The 15491-nt window shown below is 42.9% G+C and overlaps 1 protein-coding gene across 4 annotated transcripts in view; it reads left to right on the plus strand.

Moving 5' to 3' along the window:
* SNX25 (sorting nexin 25) overlaps positions 1-15491 on the plus strand; it is a 148096-nt gene that overhangs the window by 35638 nt on the left and 96967 nt on the right. For 3 of the 4 annotated variants that reach the window (XM_073341842.2, XM_073341841.2, XM_073341839.2), the window contains exons 4-6: positions 11095-11136; positions 11303-11475; positions 12579-12765. In XM_073341842.2, coding sequence (XP_073197943.1) covers positions 11095-11136; positions 11303-11475; positions 12579-12765 — 402 coding nt within the window. The remainder of the gene's footprint in view (positions 1-11094; positions 11137-11302; positions 11476-12578; positions 12766-15491) is intronic. The other variant, XM_073341840.2, reaches the window with a different exon arrangement.

Consider the following 15491-nt stretch of genomic DNA (forward strand, 5'->3'; position numbering starts at 1 on the left):
CATCTTGATATACCAGTATATGTCACTGTCACTAAAATCCTAATTGCTGGCAAAGGCACAAATGAGTTAAATTGCCACTTGTCACTGTTTGTGTGATTTGAAGCTTATGAAATAATGTGTTGGATTAAAAGGCTTGTGTGGTACCTATTTTGGGAGCCACTCACTACAGTTTGAGATTTATATTTCTGTTCATTGAACCACTGTTTTCAGAATTTATGGATAACAAGCTGAGTTTTCAAAAACATTGTGCATAAATCAGAGAATCATAGAAGGTTAGGGTTGGAGGAGATCTCAGGAGGTCATCTAGTCGAACCTCCTGCTCAAAGCAGGACCAACCCCAACTAAATCATCCCAGCCAGGGCTTTGTCAAGCCCGGCCTTAAAAACCTCTAAGGAAGGAGATTCCACCACCTCCCTAGGCAAACCATTCCAGTGCTTCACTACCCTCCTAGTGAAATGGTTTTTCCTAATATCCAACCTAGACCTCCCCCACAGCAACTTGAGACCATTGCTCCTTGTTCTGTCATCTGCCACTACTGAGAACAGCCAAGCTCCATCCTCTTTGGAACCCCGCTTCAGGTATAGAATCATAGAATATCAGGGTTGGAAGGGACCCCAGAAGGTCATCTAGTCCAACCCCCTGCTCAAAGCAGGACCAATTCCCAGTTAAATCATCCCAGCCAGGGCTTTGTCAAGCCTGACCTTAAAAACCTCTAAGGAAGGAGATTCTACCACCTCCCTAGGTAATGCATTCCAGTGTTTCACCACCCTCCTAGTGAAGAAGTTTTTCCTAATATCCAATCTAAACCTCCCCCACTGCAACTTGAGACCATTACTCCTCGTTCTGTCATCTGCTACCATTGAGAACAGTCTAGAGCCATCCTCTTTGTAACCCCCTTTCAGGTAGTTGAAAGCAGCTATCAAATCCCCCCTCATTCTTCTCTTCTGCAGGCTAAACAATCCCAGCTCCCTCAGCCTCTCCTCATAACTCATGTGTTCCAGACCCCTAATCATTTTTGTTGCCCTTCGCTGGACTCTCTCCAATTTATCCACATCCTTCTTGAAGTGTGGGGCCCAAAACTGGACACAGTACTCCAGATGAGGCCTCACCAATGTCGAATAGAGGGGAACGATCACGTCCCTCGATCTGCTCGCTATGCCCCTACTTATACATCCCAAAATGCCATTGGCCTTCTTGGCAACAAGGGCACACTGCTGACTCATATCCAGCTTCTCGTCCACTGTCACCCCTAGGTCCTTTTCCGCAGAACTGCTGCCTAGCCATTCGGTCCCTAGTCTGTAGCTGTGCATTGGGTTCTTCTGTCCTAAGTGCAGGACCCTGCACTTATCCTTATTGAACCTCATCAGATTTCTTTTGGCCCAATCCTCCAATTTGTCTAGGTAGTTGAAGGCAGCTATCAAATCCCCCCTCCCTCTTCTCTTCTGTCGACTAAACAAGCCCAGTTCTCTCAGCCTCTCCTTTAAGTCATGTGCCCCAGCCCCCTGATCATTTTTGTTTCCCTCCACTGGACTCTCTCCAATTTGTCCATGTCCTTTCTGTAGTTTGGGGGCCCAAAACTGGATGCAATACTCCAGATGTGGCCTCACCAGTGTCGAATAATCACTTCTCTCGATCTGCTGGCAGTGCTCCCACTAATGCAGCCCAATATGCCATTAGCCTTCTTGGCAACTAGGGCACACTGCTGACTCATATCCAGCTTCTCGTCCACTGTAATCCCCAGGTCCTTTTCTGTAGAACTGCAGCTTAGCCAGTCGGTCCCCAGCCTGTAGCAGTTTAGGACTCTGCACTTGTCCTTGTTGAAACTCATCAGATTTCTTTTGGCTCAATTGTCCAATTTGTCTCGGTCACTCTGAACCTTATCCCTACCCTCCAGCGTATCTACCTCTCCCCACAGCTTAGTGTCATCCGCGAACTTGCTGAAGGTGAAATCTATCCCATCATCCAGATCATTAATAAAGATGATGACCAAAACTGGCCCCAGGACCGATCCCTGGGGCACTCTGCTTGATACTGGCTGCCAACTAGACATCGAGCCATTGATCACAACCCGTTGAGCCCAACAATCTAGCCAGCTTTTTATCCGCCTTATAGTCCATTCATCCAATCCATACTTTTTTAACTTGCTGGCAAGAATACCATGGGAGACCATATCAAAAGATTTGCTAAAGTCAAGATATAACACGTCCACCGCTTTCCCCATATCCACAGAGCCTGTTATCTCATCATAGAAGGCAATTAGGTTGGTCAGGCATGACTTGCCCTTGGTGAATCCATGTGGACTGTTCCTGATCACCTTCCTCTTCTCCAAGTGCTTCAAAATTGATTCCTTGAGGACCTGCTCCATGATTTTTCCAGGGCCTGACTGGTCTGTAGTTCCTCGGATTCTCCTTCTTCCTTTTTTTAAAGATGGGCACTATATTTGCCTTTTTCCAATCGTCTGGGACCTCCCGCAGTCACCATGAGTTTTCAAAGATAATGGCCAATGGTTCCGCAATCACATCAGCCAATTCCCTCAGCGCCCTCGGATGCATTAGATCTGGACTCGTGGACTTGTGCATGTCCAGCTTTTTAAAACAGTTCTTAACCTGTTCTTTCGCCATTGAGGGCTGCTCACCTCCTCCCCATACTGTGTTGCCCAGGACAGTTGTGTGGGAGCTGACCTTGTTCATGAAGATGGAGGCAAAAAAAGCATTGAGTACATCAGCTTTTTCCATATCATCTGTCGCTAGGTTGCCTCCCCCATTCATTAAGAGTCCAACACTTTCCCTGACCTTTTTCTTGTTGCTAATATATCTGTAGAAACCCTTCTTGTTAGCCTTCACATCCCTTGCTAGCTGCAACTCCAGTTGTTTTTTGGCCTTCCTGATTACACCCCTGCATGCTTGAGCAGTATTTTTATAGTCCTCCCTAGTTATCTGACCAAGTTTCCACTTCTTGTAAGCTTCCTTTTCGTGTTTAAGCTCACCGAAGATTTCACTGTTAAGTCAAGCTGGTCGCCTGCCATATTTGCTATTCTTTCTGCACATCAGGATGGTTTGTTCCTGCACTCTCAATAAGGCTTCTTTAAAATACAGCCAGCTCTCCTGGACTCCTTCCACCCTCATATTAGCCTCCCAGAGGATCCTGCTCATCAGTTCCCTAAGGAAGTCAAAGTCTGCTTTTCTGAGGTCCAGGGTCCATATTTTGCTACTCTCCTTTCTTCCTTTTGTGAGGATCCTGAACTCAACCATCTCATGGTCACTGCTGCCCAGGTTGCCACCCACTTCTACTTTCCCTACCAATTCTTCCCTGTTTGTAAGCAGCTGGTCAAGAGGAGAACGGCTCCTGGTTGGTTCCTTCAGTAGTTGCACCAGGAAGTTGTCCCCAACACTCTCCAAAAACTTCCTGGATTGTCTGTGCACTGCTGTATTGCTCTCTCTGCTAATGTCAAGGTGATTAAAGTTGCTCATTAGAAATATCTGTATGTAGATTTAGTTAGGAATTTTCAAAGATCAGTTTGTGTCTTTCTGTTTGGAAAATCCAATCACAAAGTCATAACAACAGATACTTGTGTGTTCAGAAGTTGAGACAAAGTGGGTGACTTATATCTTTTATTGGACCAGCTTCTGTTGGTGAGAGAGACAAGCTTTTGAGATAACGTAGAGCTCTCCTTCAGGACTGAGAAATGTACAGTATCATAGCTAAGTACAAGATGGAACAGATCATTTACCATAAGTAGCTAACATATTTCCTGGGACCATCTGAAGGGAAGTCGTCAGTTAACAGCCCTACTGTCATGTGCTGGGCGGGTGAAGCTGAGGGGGGTGGGAGGAGTAGTGGGTTTTAAGATTGTTGTAATAAGCCATAAATCAGTGTGTCTATTCAGTTCATGATTTTTAGTGTTTAGCAAAGTTATGAATTTATGCTCCCAAACCTGAAACCTGAAAGTGTTGTGCAGGTTTTCTTTGAGGATGAGGGCTGAGAGGTCAGATACGGAGTGATCGCTTTGTGACAAGTGTTCACCCACAGGTGATGTGGTGGTTTTGGTTTTTTTGGTCATTTTCCTGTGAGAATTCATTTGGGACCATAGTGATTCTCTTGTTTCACCCATATCTTTGTTATTGGGACAAGTAGTGCACTGGAGGAGGTACACCATATGCTGTGATAGGCATGTGTAGGACCCATGGATCTTGAAAAGTGTGTTGTGGGAGCTGAGTAGACTGGAAGGCTGCCTCATACATGTGCACCTAACTGGGATATTCAAAAAGGTTTAAGAGAAGTAGTTTATACAGCTATAGAAGTTGATGTTAGAAAAATTTAGTGGCACTCTGTTTGTTTTTGTGTGTGTGTATGTGTGGGTGTGCATACTGCAGTTAAGTTTCCTGTTTTCTCTGATGGTTACTGCAAAATAAACAATGTCATCCTTTACTTTGTGCCAGTTTTGTCGCAAATGTAGGAAAGTGGCCTCAGATAACTTTCCTTCTACTTTTTATTTGCTGCCTAAAATGTTACATTTCAACAGACCTTCTTGGTATCTTCCCAAAGTTCATTCTCACAAATCTTAAGGAAGAGTTGCAGAAAGAACCCCAAATTTGGGCTCTGGGATCAACTGCTACTGTACAATGGTAAGAATTTTATCCATCATTGTATGCATGCTCTTTGCTAAATTATTTTGTTGGTAGATTCGGGGGGAGGGGAAGCATGGGTGACATGGAGTTCTCTTTGCTAGGCAGGCTTATGCTGATTCACTGTATGTTTCCCTACAGGCTAATGAATACTTCATAATGAGACTGGCAGAAATGGAAACCCTCAGTTAATCAATCCTCTTGCAACAAGAGATCTGCTGTTCAATATGTTTTATGGAAATCCTGCAAAGTATGCACTGGAGCTGTTTAAAAGAACAAATCCAGATGTACTTACTACTTTGGAGAGGGATAGTATCATATGAAAGGGCAGTCACTGCCAAGAAATAGGAGCATTCTTCTGGATGATAGGCTTATGGAAAAGTTTGCTGCTTTGCCACCTGAAGTTTGGAGGATGCTCAAAGCCAGGATCACTGTCTATATGACCATCAGCAAATTGGTTCACCTTTAGCTGATGTTATTTTTCTTTTCCCTGCCTGCTTTTAGTCACCCTCTTATCTCTCTTATCCTCTCTGTTGGAACAAGTTAGTGGCACTGATACACAGAAGTTTGCATAGGACTCCTGCAGAGAGATACTCGGAGGATTTGTCCCTTAGACTTTTGCAAAGATACATGGAGATCTTGGCCAGGATACCTGCTGGAGGAAGGGTCTCCTCTTCTCAAGACCCATATCGGGTTGAGTAATGGAGAGAACCCATCTCATCAGGTACATGCCAGAGTATATGTAACCCCCACAAACAACAACATACTAGATGAATTAGGAAGGTAAGGGCCAAATATTTATCAATTGGCTTATTCTTTCCATTCTGTTTCTGTGATAGACCCATCTTGACTGTGTGCCAATAAACTCCTGGAACTGGCCCAACTCAGCTAAGCTGAATTTATTGGCTGATACTGTGAATTCCACCCAGACTTGTCAGAGACGGAGATGCAGACAGACTATGCAACTGCTTCCTCTGAAAGGATATAACTGTAAGAACAGTTAATGCTACAGAGAGATTAGGAATGTAGGCTGCAGTCCCAAACAGGGATGGGGTGCCTGTGGAGACTACACTGATGGTATGGCAAGATAAAAGGCAAATTTAATCGCAGCCCAGTGGAGTCAGAATGCACTGTTGATCTGTGCTGTTCATCCCTTGCTTGTATCATGAAAGTATGCCCAGCCATAAATAACTGCATAGACATCCCTTAAAAGGAAAGTGGTTGAGGCCTCTGCTAATACTATCTGAAGCTGTGTGCTGGAGTGCCCAGAAAGAGTGTTTTTGCATGCGCATGTGTCAAGGTTCCTTCTCCACTCTGAACTCCTAGGGTACAGATGTGGGGACCTACATGAAAACCTCCTAAGCTTATTTTTACCAGCTTAGGTTAAAACTTCCCCAAGGTACAAACTATTTTACCTTTTGCCCTTGGACTTTATTGCTGCCACCACCAAGCGTCTAACAAATATATAACAGGGAAAGAGCCTGCTTGGAAACGTCTTTCTCCCCAAAATCCTCCCAAACCCTACACCCCCTTTCCTGGGGAAGGCTTAATAAAAATCCTCACCAATTTGCATAGGTGAACACAGACCCAAACCCTTGGATCTTAAGAACAATGAAAAAGCAATCAGGTTCTTAAAAGAAGAATTTTAATTGAAGAAAAAAGTAAAAGAATCACCTCTGTAAAATCAGGAAGGTAAATACCTTGCAGGGTAATCAGATTCAAAACATAGCGAATCCCTCTAGGCAAAACCTTAAGTTAAAAAAAGACACAAAAACAGGAATATCCATTCCATTCAGCACAGCTTATTTTATCAGTCATTTAAACAAAACAGAATCTAACGCATATCTAGCTAGATTACTTACTAAGTTCTAAGACTCCATTCCTTTTCTGTTCCTGGCAAAAGCATCACACAGACAGAGGGAGAGAGAGAGCCTTTGTTTCTCCCCCACTCCAGCTTTGAAAGTATCTTGTCTCCTCATTGGTCATTTTGGTCAGGTGCCAGCGAGGTTATCCTAGTTTCTTAACCCTTTACAGGTGAAAGGGTTTTTCCTCTGGCCAGGAGAGATTTTAAAGGTGTTTACCCTTCCCTTTATATTTATGACAGCATGTGTGTCTTCAGGGTCAGGTGATCACTGTCTTGCCCAACAATTAACACAGTTTTGTTTTGTTTTTTCCAAAGGAAGTTAGAGTTGGTCAGTGTTAGACTGAGAGGTTATAAAGCCAGAGGGAACCGCTATGATCATCTAGTGAGTCTGCCCCCTGTATAACACAGGCCATAGGACTTCCCTGAATTAATTCGTGTTTGAACTAAAGTGTTCATATTGTGTGGTTCTGGCTCCATATGTCACTGCCATATACATATTATAATGATCTATTAGTACAAGTAACTCGGGGTCACATGCCCCATCCCCAGTTTGCTGCTTGGCTTGTACTGAGCATGTTCACACAGACTGTGCATGCTCAGTAACACCGCTGAAGCTGGCTGCCCTCACTCTGCCCCCACACTATCGGGTTGTTTCTAGTTCGTATAAGATATTCTGCTCCCAATCTAGAGTTTTTAAAAGGTGATAGCTGATACTCAGCGTCGGCTGCTCTCAGGATGTTGGCACTTAGTTCTTGGTGGCTGCTTCATCTTACCAGTCCAGAAGAGGAAGGTTAACTTTCACAAGAGGAGATCAAAATCCTGATTTAAATGACCCAGGACCTCTGCTGACCTGTCTGGGGACAGGTTTATGTAGATAGATAATGATCACCTACAAGGAGAGCCCATGGATGGAGGTACTTGATGCAGTGTAGTGAAAGCTGTAGGAGACCAGGGTGCGGATTTGGAGTATACTAGTATGGAGATGGTCAGCAGTGCACTGAGGAAGACAGCTAAAGATTCAGAGACCAGAGAGAAGAGGAGGTTTGACTCAAGAGGAGAGACACCTGCTCTAGCGCAGGCTGCAGGAGGCCTTCCATTGTGATAAGGGGCCTGGACACCAGCCTCCTGAGCCAGTGCTCCCTCGGTGAGTATGCAGGGTATTTGCATTCCCAGTCATTAATCCCGACTATGAGGCAGCTTTGCTTTTTGCACAAAGAGAAGGAGGTATATTTCCCTGTGACTAGCGTCCGTGCAGCATATAGCTGAAACCTCTGTTTGAATATGTATGGAGTTTGTCCATTTTTCTTACCCAGAAATGGCTGGACAGGAGCAGCCCCCTGAGTAATAGTTGATTGCAGCCAGCCAGGACCTGCAGCGGCAACGGCAAACTATCCCCGGAGAGGAAATGGACAGTGGAGGATGAGGGAGAAGACATTTGGGTGAGGAATAGCACAGTCGGGCCCTGACTTCAGCCTGACAAGCTTCTACTGGACTAGAATCGCTGCTTCCTGAGGAAATGACCATGGCCCCTCCACAGGTGACACAACACCCCTCCCACAGTACCTGCCAAGAGGGGCACCTGGACCCAAGCTATGTACAGTCTCTTTCCTTCCAGACCAATGCTGGAAGCATGTGAGGCACCTGGTCCTGCATCCTAGAGCCACTTACATTCACAGAGGAGGAGCTGCTGACTTGCAACCAAGAGTCACTGGAGGAAGTAAGAGTAGTGGGATATGCGCATGCTGCAGAGTCTGAAGAACAGTTGGCACTTGCCAGGGAAAGGAACTGGGGTATCCTTGAGTACTGAATGTCAGAGAGCAGTGTCTAGCTCCCTGCATGCTTCAGTGGAGAACCTGGCTAGAGTGGTTGATTTCTGAGGGAGTCTGCAACAATACAGACTTCTTTGGCTGTTTGTTAGTACATCTGGATGTGATTATTACACCAGGCACAGCACCGTCTCCTAAGGCATTTGGCAAGTGCTTCGTGCTCTGGTGGCAGCACAACCTCCCAATTAACTAGCCTCCAGTGCAATTGTACAACCTCCCTTTACTCCACCACCTCCACAAAATGAACCCCTACCACCAAGAGTGGGGGAGCCTAGTTGCCTGCCCACCTGCCAGCAGAAGGAGGTTTGGGCGGGGGGGAACCTCACCGTGGATACACCAGGGAATGATCAGAAGATCGCTAGGCTTTGTTACCCCTGTGATCTCTTTCTAATTCCAAGATCCATCTTTGCAGTTCTTCCCCCACTTTTCTTTCTGTACCCCCTTCCTCATACTTTTAATTAGACAAAACTGCTTCGGCATCACACACCTTTGATTGTGTTTCTTTGGCCAAAACTCTTTCCACTCTCTGCAGGTATCTGGCAGTTCCTAACAGGCAGCCTCTGCAGCATTGACCCTGGCACCAAATCAGCCCCTACTCACCCAAGGTGTGCCATGGAATGACCTATCTTTTCTGTGGTCAACTCTTATGCGTATGCACATAGTTTGAAACTCCCTTCAATGCAGCTAGCCTTCTGGCCTCACTAGCAGTGGCCCCCAAAGGTGCACCCTCTCCCCAAGGTACATAGCTACCTTGTACTCCCATCAGTCACCATTTTGAAACCCCCCATAAGGGATTCTTTAACTAAGGTGCATAACTCAGTGTTTTGATACCAATCGGGATTCGGAAGTCCCAGACAGGATGTTTTGGAATTGTCTTTATAGTTCTGATTGATTGAAGTTTGAAGAAAATGATAGTTTCTTTACTAAACTGGATGTGTGTGACATATTTCTTCTTTTTATAAGGTATGTGAAGTTTACAGACTTATGACTGAGAGAAATATGTGAGAAAAAGTCAATAAGTTACAACATTTCATCATAAGTCAATTATTTTGATGAAGTGGCTGGTATCTAGAATTCAGTGAAATTTTTCACTGCTATGTCAAAGATCCTACATCGAATAGTTTATTCTGCAGTTGTGGTCAAATAATTAGTTATTCTCTACAATAATGTTCTTTTAATGTTGTTTTTATAACTACTTCTCAGGCATAAGGTTTAATCTACAAAAGATTGTTCCATACTGAGCAGAATGTTCTTTATGTACTTGTTCCCTCTAGTAGACCTATAAGGGTGTTGGAAATGATGTTTCCATTTGGGAACATAGGAATTGCCATACCTCATCAGAGCAGTGGTCCATCAAGTCCAGCGTCAGGTCTCCAAGGGTATGTCTACATTGCAGCGGGGAGGGTGCTTCCTAGCTCTGGTAGACAGATGCACTAAAAATAGCAGTGTAGCCAGAGGCAGCATGTTGTGACAGTTTGGGCTGGCCATCCGAGGGCGTACCCAGGGGTTCTGGGTGGGTTTGTACTCAAGCAGTTCATCCAAGATCCTGTCCATGCTCCCCTGGGCTACATTGCTGTTGTCAACTGAGCTGGGAACCACACTCCCCGCTGTAGTCTAGACATACCGTAAAAGTGGCCAGCACCAGATGCTGCAAGAAACCTTTTATTGGAGATTTATGGAATAACCTGCCCGTAGGGAATATTTCATCTGAGTGCTCATCAGTAAAGTGTTTGGTTTAGACCATGAAGCATGAGAATTTATGCTGTATTAAAATAGAAATGATCCTGTGTATTGTAACTGTGGATGTTCTCTCTGTCTCTCCATGTATTAATTGTACTATACTTTTGGGCTCAATGATATCTAGTGGCAATGAGTTCCACAGAAGAACCATGTACTTTCATCTTTTTGTCAGTTTTAAAATTTGCCTTTCAATTTTGTTTCCCCATGTCCTGGTATTATGAGAGAGAGTAAATAGGAGTCCCTGTTTACCTTCTCAATACCATTCAATATTTTGTTATACCTCTACCGTGTCCCCCTTTCATTTGTCTCCTCTCAGAACTAAAGAGATCCAGTCTCTCACATCTCTTCTCATATGGAAGTTTCCCCATGGCTAATTTTGCATTCCCTGTTTCTTGAGCTCATTCTGTTTCTGCTAAGGTTTTTAAGACAGGGTTCTAAGTACTACAGTGTTCCAGATGAGGGAATTCCATTGATTTATTTAATGGCATCATAACATTTTTTAGTATTTTCTATCATATTCTTCATACATCCCACACTTGTTTGTTATTTTTTCCACTAGCTAATACTGTCTGCTAATGTTGAAAATTCTCAGTCATCTAGCTATTCAGTGATTCTTTGTCAGGGAGAATTCACTTGACCTTTCCTTGTTTATTATTTTCTAGGAAAAGTCAGACCAAAGAGGCTGCAGTTTTTTGAGTGACAATTCAGTAGTTGATTATAGGTGTGGAAGATTGCATCTGTTCCGCCTTCAGTGTCACAGCTAAATCCATGTCTCAATAATATTCAGTCCCCCACTTAAATAGTCATATGATTCTAGTACAAGCCTATTAATTAGTCTGCAGTACAAGGGTATGTTTGCATCTCAATTCTTTGCCTTCTCAATTATTTTGGAAAAAATGGATTAGGTTCCATGTATATCAATGCGAGTGACTAGAAAATAAGCTTTTTATTCAACCTTGTCCCTAAGAGTGTGCTCTGAACTATAATAACTTATTCTATACGGCTATAGTTTTAAAATATTGTATTTTTATTTGTACAGGTATAGAGAAAAGATAGGGCAAGGGATTGAAATGGGGCAAAGGTAGGCTTTGCTTAATATAATTAAAAATAAACGATAGATGAAGCATAGTTTTTTAAAATGCTTCTTTGCTGAACATTATGTCCCTGATATTTTATACATTTCTGATATAGTAAGTAATGACTAAAGATGTATTGTAATTTCAACTGAAATTCTGGTACCCTTCTAGGCAGGAAGAGCAGCCAAGGCCATTTTTACTCCATCCATGCTTGAGGAACTCTGACGAAGAAGTAAGATTCCTGCAATCATGTTCTCAAATTCTGGTGTATTGTCTCCTACCCTCAAAGGATGCCCAGTCTCTCAGCTTGCGCATAGTCCTTGCAGACATACTTGCAACAAAAGGTAGATTATAGATCAGAGATAATTAATGACTTACCTACTACAGTACTAGTGATTACAAACCATTTAATATACTTGTATTGATATCACATTTTAAGTTCTAAAATTAAACTTCTGTCACAACTTGCACATGCAGAGACTGGTACGGTTAGTATCTTATGTACATGAGACACTTAAAAATTCATAACATTAGCTAAGTAAGGGTAAGGCACTGAACTCTCTTGTGCTGATTTAGCAAGGCATTTCATTATGTGTTTAAGCACATGAAGTCAATAGGGCTACTCACCTGCTTAAAATTAAGCCTATACTTAAGTGCTTTCCTGAATTGAGGTCAGAGTGCTCAGCACCTTGTAGCATGGAGCCATTCCATCCTCTTATTCTGTTCTAGAGGAAACCAAACCTTTCTACACTGCAGTGACCTTCTGGAGAGCATTTGGGTGGTCCTAGATGTTTATACCTTACTCAGATAAGTAAAATTCTAGAGTAAGGATTTGAACATGACTGAAGCATGATATAAGATCTAAAAAAACCCCAATAACTATCCATTTATTTATTGAGAATTTTAGTTCTTATTTATAAAATGCACTTTTAATTGGATGATGAGACCACTAATCACTCTGTTCTTTTTTGAATTTAGAGTTGGGGACAATTTTTGATACTGCAAAGTTTTGGGATCCAAGTAATCCCCAAATAGTACAGTTCCTTTTTTTTAATTCCTAGTTCTGCACCTTCCTAGACTCTACTGTCTAACGTTCTCTGAGATATGCAGCAAGAAGAGTGGAAATAGACACCTGAAATATTTCAGTTTAGGTTCAGCTGCTTTAACATGTGTAAACTTTTTAATAACCTGAATTTCCAGTTTCCTCAATCCTAATGACAGCTTACAGTAATGAATAGAGAAAATAAAAAGTTTAGGAGAAGGGTAAACTTCAGTCTAAAATGGGTGATACACTATGTAATCTGGGAATTACGTAGTAATTTCTTGGAATTTTATCAACCTGCTTTGTTTTAATTTGTATCCAAAATGTTACACTGAGTTTGTTTGAGTTTGAAGATGACATTTGCTCTTTTGCACAGTGATTTTGTTCTTAAATTTCTCCTCCCAGTACTGAAGCCAGTGGTGGAGCTGCTGAGTGATCCAGATTATGTCAACCAAATGCTGCTCAGCCAGATGGAGTACAGAGAACAGGTGAATGAGCATCACAAGAAAGCCTACACATATGCTCCTTCTTATGAGGAGTTCATCAAGCTCATTAACAGCAACTCTGACGTTGAGTTCCTGAAACAACTAAGGTATCCGATGTTCATTTATAGAATGTTCAAAACTAAGCATGCTTCTCCTGCCAGTCCATTGCTGAGACCTGAGTGAAGTGTGATTTCAGTGAAGTGCAGAGAGGAAATATAAGCCTTAACATTTAATAAAGCTCCAAAATAAGCTACTTTCCCTTTAGTCAGCAGGAAATATTAAAATTATTCCATTATAACTGGCTAGTGTATATTAAAGTCTCCTCAATCATTTAAAGACATATAAGAACCTTGTATGCAGCATGCCCATGATCAAAGGAGTCAGCGAGAAATAATGTGTTGACTTTCCGTTACTATGTAATGTCTTTTTAGTAAATTGCATCTCTAACAAATACATCAAGTACTTCCTTTTGGGCTGGCCAGTTCTGTAATGTGACGTTTAGGGACTGGGCTGTAGTGTGTGTGACGACCTCGTAGGAGGTTTTGAGGAATTCTTAGAGGCAGATGGCTCCCAATCATTCCCTCTTGAATATATCTCAGGTTCTGCGTTTGGAGGCCATCATTTAACTCCTATAGAACTAAATAAAATAATAAGATCTTATATGGAATGAATATTCCCTTTCTTCGTGTTCTGTGCTGTGATACCAAGGCACCTATCTAATATTCTTCCTTAATACCTCCCCATTTTTTCTCTCCCTCTCCTTCCCAAAACTTGGAGCATGGCTTCTCTTTTCACCTATTCCTTCCCTCTTCCTTCATGATGCAAGATAACTCCCGTGTTCCTAACCTGCTTGTAAGCACCAGAAGAGGGATCCCCACAAAGGGCCAGCAGTCTCCCACTTGCCTAGAACAAATGCCTATTCCAGGTTTCATGTTAGTTCTTGCCCATCTGATCTGCCTCCCTTTTGTTGCTTTCTGTCTTGAGGAAAGAGTTGGGAATCACTAGCAAAGGTAAATGGGTTATGTTGGAACTGCATGGTGTTCCTGGCATTGGGGAGGGTGTCAGGCTGCATCTTTGACCTTTCTAGTGTTGCAACCTGTCACACTTCCCAGTGGCCAGTTGTGTTTCCCAGTACAGTTCTGTGTATCAGTACCTCCAGGTGCTGAAATAAGCCAGTTCCCAGGTGTCTTCCGACCAAGAATTAGCAAGTTTCCTAAGGGTGTCATCACTGTCATCATTGCCATGAATCTTTTTTTTTAGGGACCAGATTATTAAACCAATTGTCAAAATTTGTAGCCTACAAGTGATTCTCTGACTAAGCCAATAAACAAGGCTGATGGTAAAACTAGGTTAACTCAACAAGTCGTCCTGCAAAGATGGAAAGAATAGTATGAGTCCACATGTAACCATCCTGAAGCAACTTGATGTCCAGATCTGGATGCATTCGCAACAGATGCAATCCCTGGCCCTGAAACTTGTGGAGATGCACCTGTGTTGGAAGAGATTTGCTCAAGCATATAGAAACTGCGAAGCAGGCATGCTGCTGGACCTAACAACACAACACCCAAACTTTTAAAGTGTGCCATTGAGCCCATTACGTCAACTTTTTTGTCCAGAGTTGGACTACTGGGAAGATACCAGCAGAGTGGGAGGAAGGGATCATCATCCTGCTCTATAAGGGGAAAGGTCCATGCACTGAATATTGTAGCTATAGACCAATAACTCTACTCTCTGTCCCTGGAAAAGTCTTTGCATATGTCCTACTCACCTGGCTCCAGCCTTTCCTTGTGAAACACCACTGCCCAGAGCAATAGTGCTTTATTCCTGGCTATATACAATGGATGCTATACTTACCGTTGTCTTTTTTCTGAGATCCATTATGAATGTAACTGGCCTTTGACAGCAGCATATGTAGTCTTAAAGGCAGCCGTTGATTCTGTCACTAGAACTGCCTTGTGGAAGGCCTTATGGGGCATCAGGGTTCCCAACATCCTTCTGACGCTAATTCAAGATCTGCATAATGACTCAGAGCACGGATAAATTGCGGGACCCATAGGTCTTACAGGTGTCACAGTAGATCTGGGCTGAAATAGGGATGAGTCCTGGACCCAGTCCTGTTCTGCTGTGCAATGGATTGGCTCATTGAGCATATCTCTGCAAATGTAGGTATAAGCATTGGTTTAACCTATTTTAATGACCTGGATTATGCGGATCATGTTGTCTTCTTTGGTCAGGATGCAGATGTCTCAAAGACACACTAAAGAGTTTCCAGCATGTGGCAGCTGCCCTTGGATTATGAGTTTCTTGGACAAAAACAGAAATCCTGAATGTCAGTGCAAAAGTTGCGATACAAGTCATGTACTTCCAGATAAACTGTGATAAACATCCGATGAAGTGAGCTGTAGCTCACGAAAGCTCATGCTCAAATAAATTGGTTAGTCTCTAAGGTGCCACAAGTACTCCTTTTCTTTTTGCGAATACAGACTAACGCGGCTGTTACTCTGAAACCAGATAAACTGTGGAAGCAGTGGATGATTTCATTTATGTAGGCAGTAAACTATCATCTGATGGGTGCAGCCAACCAGACATCCTAAGGAAAGTTGGTTTAGCCATCTTAGCCATGAAGGGCATGCGTAGGGTCTGGTGCCAAAAAAAAAAAAAAGGTGAAACTATGTACAAAAGTACGGATTTATCAAACCTGCATATTTCTGATTCTTTTATATGGATCTGAAAAAATGGATGTTGCTTAAAACAAGACATCAGGAGGCTGGAGGCATTTCATGTGCATTGCCCGTGACAGCTACTGGGTATAAGATGGTTTGACTTTATCTGT

This window comes from Lepidochelys kempii, chromosome 4 (genome assembly GCF_965140285.1).
Source record: "Lepidochelys kempii isolate rLepKem1 chromosome 4, rLepKem1.hap1, whole genome shotgun sequence".
In the NCBI taxonomy this organism is placed as follows: domain Eukaryota; kingdom Metazoa; phylum Chordata; order Testudines; family Cheloniidae; genus Lepidochelys; species Lepidochelys kempii.